Source organism: Monopterus albus, unplaced genomic scaffold (genome assembly GCF_001952655.1).
Source record: "Monopterus albus unplaced genomic scaffold, M_albus_1.0 scaffold8.1, whole genome shotgun sequence".
Lineage (NCBI taxonomy): Eukaryota > Metazoa > Chordata > Actinopteri > Synbranchiformes > Synbranchidae > Monopterus > Monopterus albus.
The window spans coordinates 3067370-3075172 of NW_018127888.1; the positions used below are offsets into that span (position 1 = coordinate 3067370).

The 7803-nt window shown below is 40.9% G+C and overlaps 1 protein-coding gene across 1 annotated transcript in view; it reads right to left on the reverse strand.

Annotated features, from left to right (window-relative positions):
• clcn2c (chloride channel 2c) overlaps window positions 1–7803 on the reverse strand; it is a 115597-nt gene that overhangs the window by 57088 nt on the left and 50706 nt on the right. The window contains exons 3-6 of the mRNA XM_020587172.1: window positions 5503–5634; window positions 3312–3440; window positions 2206–2339; window positions 865–942 (exon numbers count right to left, since the gene is read on the reverse strand). Of these exons, the coding sequence (XP_020442828.1) occupies window positions 865–942; window positions 2206–2339; window positions 3312–3440; window positions 5503–5634 (473 nt within the window). The remainder of the gene's footprint in view (window positions 1–864; window positions 943–2205; window positions 2340–3311; window positions 3441–5502; window positions 5635–7803) is intronic.

A 7803-nucleotide genomic window follows, 5' to 3' on the forward strand; every position in this document is an offset into this window, starting at 1 on the left:
TTTTTAAATGAGAGAAAATGATGTAATTTTTCAGGCAGCTGTGGGTTTTAAATGTGCTTCCAGCCAGCCTTGAAATATATATGTGCAAAATGCAGCCCAGTTAAAAATAAATGTAATATATGGTCAAAAGTCTGAGGACGCATGGTTTGGATAAAGCACCTTAGTTCCATTTAAGGGTGTACTCACACTAGGCAATGTGTACTGTGCCCAAGAACATCTGACCCTAAAGTCCAGTTCAATTGACTTGTATGATCACTCCCCACTTGGCCAGCTTAGAAAAGGTGGGCCTGGGCAGGGTTCAGTTTGACTCGGGCATTGTACACACACACACACACACACACACACTGTGATCACTAACCGTACCTGGGAATGGAACACCAACACTTTCTGCTAGGGCCAAGTGTGAGTACCCCCTAAGGGAAAGTCTAACAGTAACAGCAGACCATGACATATTAAGCAACAGTTTGTGGAGGGTCCTGTCCTGACTTTGACTGTTTGTTGTTGTGTCTTGTTGTCTTTTCTTTTCTATCTCCTCTATCGGTGGAGGCAGAAGGCCGCTCACCAAGAGACAGGGTCTGTCAGAAGTTTCTTCCCTTAAAGGGAGTTTTTCCTTCCTACTGTCTCCAAGTTTGTTGGGTTTTCTTTATAATGCTTTACTATCTCTTTATTTTCCTTTATAGGTTCCCAGGCTTTATGACAGACACTGTTGTATTTGAATGTTGACTACAGAGAGCTCTGTTGCCTTATTACCATGTCCTTGACAGTAAACCACAGTGAAATCAATTGAGCAGTTGGGCAAAATGAAGGAAAAGTGAAAAAACTTGAGAGGAAGGGCACTGACAAAACAAATAGAACAATACTTACCTCATAAATTCCTCCAAACAGAGACATGAACCTGCTGAGAACAGCAGCACACAGACTGGCGATGTGTACAAATGGACCCTGACAGGAGGAGGAAACACAAGACATAAAACAATGGAGATGCACACGTTGCACCTTAAAAAGCACTATGGCCTCCTGTTTGTTGTGCACCACATAAAACAGCCCTGGCATTATTAAAAACTCTTTGAAAACACAGTAACAACAATGTCTGCAGTGAATATTAAGATTCAGAGGATGAAGTTCAAAGTGGAACTAACAGGATTAAAAGTGAGTGCATCAGAAAAGTGATGCTCAAGTTAAAGGATGTGAGTGTGTTGAATCCAAACTGTGGGAGTGCGTAAGCAGAAGAGCCGGAGGCTCGTGTGTGTCTCTGTGGGTGTGTGAGAGAGGAGAAAATATATCTTCCTGAGATTATGTCTTCAGGCTGGGCAGTCTTTTAGGGGAAGCCATACATACCTGAAACTGCTGCTGCTAAAAAACTGAGGAATTTACATTGTAAACACAAACTAGTCCACAAGACATAAACAACACATGCAGAGTGTGTTTTTGTTGGTACCAGAATGCCCAGAACAACATCCTTATGCTCCCAGGGGGCACAGAAAAAGTCCCAGGTCAACTCTGCATCTTCTGTTTTTTTTTGTTTTTTTTTTGTCTTCTCCTGACTTCAAACCCATTGCTCTCAACCTGAACCCAGGCTTATCAGCCCCCTGTGCACCATTCATGAATCAAGTGTAATTTGGGTGGGTGATGTGTCCCTGAGAACCTCTAGTGTAGCATATTAGTTCTGTATGAATGCAGGCATGCACAACTGCTGCACATTTGGACTTACACTAAGTTTTACCAGCTTGGCACACTTCACTTTGACCAACATTGGGTTTAGATGACTGATAACGATTTACAGTGAAGCTTGAGACAGCTGCCGCTCTGCTCTGACACTGAAGGTTTGTTTTAGATGTGGTGTGCGCTGGCATTTAAACCTGAAGACAGCTTGGTGCCAGTCTGGATTCTGTATTTTATTACAAACAGACTGAAAACTATGAATCACTGAAGCTGTGTTAGCAAACATCACTGTTGGGTCAGCACCTATGCTGGAATTCTGGATATTGTATAAAGAAGAAAGTTGAAAATAGATTTTGTTTTCACAAAGTCAGTGATGACAATAAGAGAGACCCAAACTGACAGGCACATATATACACAACATAAGAACATACGTATGTGTGTGGGTCTTCCCATTCAGTAGGGCAGTTCCATTCAATGTGCACAAAACTGACCTATGTCAACACACAAACTAGTGGTGCTGATTTGTGGGTGCATGTACGTTACCTCCTTTCCCAGGGGCATGCCGCTGCCCAAAGCGCAGGTGAGGCCGATGACTTTGGCCACAAAAGTTTTGAAAGTGAGATACTCCTTCAGCACCACACCTCTCAGGATGGTCTTCATCTCTGGAATACCTGAACCTGTAGGGGAGCCCAGCAGTTACTTAAAGCTGATTGTCAACTTTAACTAAACACAGTAAGCATCTGACCTTTAAGTGGATGAACACCACCTTCACCATAAGCACTATTACTGATGCCTTAAAGCAATATTTCAACAATTTGGGCAATACACATTTTTGGTAGATGAAAAGACTGGTGCACTCTCGTGTCTGTGTGGTAAATATGAAGCTGCTGACAGCAAGTTTAGCAGAAAGAAAAAAATAAACTGTCCCATCTACCAGAGTTTTAAAACAATGATTCAGTGAGGTGATGAGTGAGAGAAGTTATTTCAGTTTCCCAGGTGCACACTCATCTCTTTAGCTTCCACTACCGAGAGTGACAGTAAAGTCTCTGCTATACCAGCTGCAGAAATTACTTCAGGCACTTGTGCACAGTGCTGAATTCAGACAAACTTAGCCTGAAGTTCAGAGTACAATACAGTTCTGAACTGTGAACAGCATGTGTAGAGCATTTCTCCTCCTCTCATCTGACACTGAAGGAGAGGAGGCCCCCAGGAAAGAAGCTGAACCATTAGGGGCCGAGGCTAAAGCGGCACAGAGGAGATTTACAGTGTGTGACACTGTAGTAACTATCGTTTACACACAGGTTCACTAGCGCACAGGCCAGCACTATCAGTCTGGTGGTATTCAGAAGAAGAAAAACAAAAGGGAGGTTTCTGCACAGTGTATCAACTGAACCAAAAGTCACTGTGCCAGTGAAAAACAATCAGCAGAGGCTTTAAATAATTTGTATTTCATTTTCACATTTGTATTGCCCTTGAAAGCACACCATCACCAAACCTTCATTAATTTTCTGTCAATACAACCAACTTATTGTTAAAGACTAATGTCATATACAGAATAAAATGTAGTTCAATGTGAGTATATTTCCATTTTTAACTGTCTATGACTTATATATTTGTCTCTGTGTGTTCCGTTTCTTTGTGAGCCGTACCAACGGCCTGTGGGGCGAGGATCTGGGTGAAGCCAGCAGAGAAGGTGATGAGGACAACAGGGTAGGTGACCCAGGCCAGATACTGCAGCAACACATTACTGTCCAGACCCCCGTACATCCATTTCTGTGCTGTGGACACACACAAAGCCAGTGGAAACGTGTAAACCACAAACTAAAGTATAAAAGACACACACAAAACACACAGTAAGAAGGAAAGAGTCTGTTGAATATACACTCACTGGCTGCTTTATTAGGTACACTTCTGCCTTAACATCTGTGTTTATGAAACTCAAAGTGTTTCAGTTTTTGGTGACATTGTCATAAATGTATAAATTTGACTATACACCCCGCACACTCCCACTTCAGACTCCTGCCTTCAGGGAGAAGGTATGGGAGTCTCCAGGCCCACTCCACCACACTTATAAACAGCTTCATCCTCCAGGCTGTGAGGATGCTGAATGCTGTCCATTCCTGCACATATAGTGAATTGACAATACAAATCTTTGATCTTATTGAGGTCATAGTTAAAGGTGGTGTTCTACGGGACTACACCGCATTCAGGAAGTGCCCCTATATTTTCGTCCTCCCCAGCTACATACATGAGAGGGTCAGGATATTAGAAACCCCTTTGAATATAATCTTGTCCAGTACAAGACCACTTTTAACTAAGACCTCAACAATAAACATATAATTGAATTTATATATTTATGACAGTTTCACCAAAAACTGAAACATTTTGCAATTCATAAACACAGATGTTAAGGAGAAAGTGTTGTGCTGAATTGCACACAATCGTACAGCTGTAGCTAATAAAGTGACTGGTGAGTGTATTCATGAGAGGTCAATAATGAATCATGGCCTAAACGGCCCCTCATACATGCACGTATGTCAAGTATGGATATATAATGTATACTCCACAAGCAAAAGCTTTGTAGATCTTTCAAAAAATAAAGTTATAATTACAGTTAAGATGTCATGAGGACAAAATATAATGCACACACACGCATGAGCTGTCATTACACCATAAAAAAAAAAACGAAATGTGTGTAGGTGTACGTCTCCCCTCAGGACAGGTGGTTCATCATGTTCTGTATCCAATTAAAAGAACTGTACACTATAAATGAAACTGACAAGACTAGGTTAACTTCTCCTTGAGAGCACAGTACAGAAGTCTCTCTCTCTCACACACACACACACACACACACACACACACACACACACACACACACACACAATGCCTGAGATATCCATTTTGATATATCCAATTAGAGCCACTCATCTAAGGTTTCACATCAGCTCTCACAACTTCCTCCACTTGTCTTAGGTCCGCCTTCCTCTTCCCAGAATGTAGAATTGACTTACTATTAAATCCCTCGTTCACGTCTTCTCCTCCTATTTCCACCTCGCAGGTAGATGACTGACGGCTTAAGAGGCCTTCAATCCATCCCTCCCAGCATCCTTTGATCCACCTTCAATCTCTTTTTCAGTCCCTCTCCGCTTCCTTTATCTTTATCTTTCACTTGTTTGTCTAACTTCAATTCTCCTGTCTTCTCTGTCCTCTAGCCTTCGTTCCTTCTCCCCCTTTGAATTTCTTTAGTCACCATTGTTTTCTTCTGCATTATTTTCCAATGCTTGTCCCCTGAGCTTAATCCTCAGTACTATCTTTTTCTATTTACAAGCTCCTGCTGGGCCAGATAATTTGAAAATACCCCATTTAACTGCAGATGTTTCGATAAAGCCCAGTAAGCAGTTTAACCAAGATGAGATTTCTTTTGGCACTGCTGTAAACAGATACACTTGCGGCTCTTCTGCTGCATTTCTGATAAAGTAGCCGCCCAAAAAGTATTTGTTGTTGTGTGCACCCGTGAACTCTAAAGAGCTGGTATGATAAAAACAAAAACTGAGCTTTAAGATGGTTTAGGGGGACGGCAGAGGTCCTCCTCTGTCATTTTTAATAATACATATTCTTTATGAGAATACATAAGGAATATAGTTTAAGTAGAAACATACTGTGTCTGAGAAAAGTTTGGGCTGACCTGCTCAAATTCACTCGCATCCAAAACCATACATGTACGAGTTTCTTCATTATTTTGCCATTTTACAACATAAATTTAGGTAAACTGTTTGTTTAATGTATGTTTAAGGTGTGTAAAATTTTAAGCTATAAGAAACGTTTCCCTCCTTGACTTACCTTGCAGGCAGATGGCGATGCAGAAGTCCATCACCCAGCTGACCATGGCCATGACAAGTCCCAGCAGCACGAGAAAGATCCAATCCTCCCCGACACGCGAGATCAGGAACTTCTGACAGCGAACCGTGCAAACTACAGGGATGGCAGGAAAGCAATGTAGTATGTTAGGACTACAAAAACACACTGTGAAATTACATTACCCAGATACTGGCACTGGAGTTAGGAAAAAACAAATAGCATTTATTCTACTAGGCAGTCCTGGCTAAATTGGCCAAAGACAGTGGTTGTGTTTCCATCCAACAGCTTTTAAAACTAAATCCTAAATGGTGTATTTGCTTTAATGAGTGTCTGATACATGAAGGAACAACACAGACACCACCCATAGAGACTGAAAATAATGACAATGTAGGATAAGGAGATAAGGTTTTGAAACATTTGGGGTCAGTTGCGTTGCATTTATAAGCGATTACAGAATTTCCCCTAAATTTACTTTAAAAAAAACAAAAAAAAAACGAACAGCTCCATAGAATGTGGGTCCATGAAAAGCTGATTTACTGAGGTTTGTGGATCATTCAGAGAATTATCAGTAATAATGATAATAATGATAATTTTTAAATGACATTTTTAAGAATGAGTGCACAAACAAAAATTCCATTCACTAGGCACCAAAACAAAAACCAGCAAAAAAGCAAATGTGGTGTTTGTCATTTGGTGAACTGGCCCTTTAAATATGACTTTGTTTATTAATTAAGGACATGCATTTCTCATTACAATGTATCACAGATTAAACTGCGACAACATAAAGTTGAATGTTATCTTCATATACCTAAAAACTCAAGAGTTATTTTTGATAAAAGCTGGGATGGAAATTCTGCTGAAGTCAAATGATGGAGAAGTAATAAGACCTCTGAGAACAAATGTTTTTCTGCTGCCAACTACAGTACGCCCAACAGTGGTTACAACACTTGGAACAAAAACGGATGTATTGTGTTAAAATTATACTACCCACAAAACGTTAGGGACAACGACAATGTACATTAAACGCACAGCACACAAAGCAAATGATGGCACTACAAAGCACACACACACAAAGGATCAGATCTGATGTACTCACCTTCAAATTCACTTCTAATATACTGTACAAGAGATTGTGTGAGACATGCATACAGTTACTAATTATGACTAATTGCTGAAACAAAATATTAGTTTGATGGCGTCTCATTATGTGCACACAAACACCATAATTCATAATGACCCTCATTCACACCAGATATTTCCTCTCCTCCTCTTTCAGGTCTGTCCTCATGTCCTCTTTCTCCTCTGCATGGAAATGACCCTCACACTAATGACTCTCACAACATATTTTTGCCCCATTTCTCCTTTAATCTTCAGCATGTAGAACCAGTACTAGTGTAGCACTACTTTTCACATTTTCAGCAGTTTATTGAGCTACAGGTGTAAATTAATTCTAGTATGGTGACTGTGTTCGAGATGCAATTCTTTACTTGATTTAGCACAGGGACAACAAACAAGAGAGAGGGCAGGAGGTGAATAATAAATACCTGGAGGGATGGAAAGAAAAACTCAGATACATATTCACATGCCAACACACACACACGTTCTCCAATCAACACCTTCAGAAGCTGTGGCGCGCACACACACACACAGAATCAGTTTTACTCTCCATCACTCTACTGACAGTTATGTGACAATTCTGAGAAACAGGCTTTGTACATGTGTATATTTAGATTTATGTGTTCGAGCATGTGTGCGCTTGTGCGTCATCTCACCCACGGACCGTCTGTACTCTTGGACTCCTTCTGTCATCCAGACAGTAGTCAATGTAAATGAGTGTTAATGTGTGTGTTTGTCTGAAAGCATGCATGTGTGCACACATGATTTTTTTGTACATCTAAATGTGGAGAAAGTGTGTATTTGCAAGTGTGTCTAGCAGCATGTGTAATCTTTTGTCTTTTTGGAGATGTAATTTAGCTAGCTCCGTCTGTGCTGGTATTGCTCAATAACTTTTTCTGCAGTGCACACATACACGTGTGCACTCACACAGCTAGCGCACCCTAGTTGCTGACTTTATTCTTGATGGCATGCAATAAGCAGCATGCTAGTTCCCAATCATGTTCATCGCCTTCTTGCTCACCCTCTGCACCATTCTCTCCCCATCCATCCCTTCTCTCCCTCCTCCTTCTTCTTCTTTTTCTATTTTCTACTCAGCACATTCAACCTCTGACTTTACCTCTCACCTCCTCCTCTCCCTCTGACAGTAGGTGTTATCTGCTGCCCTTA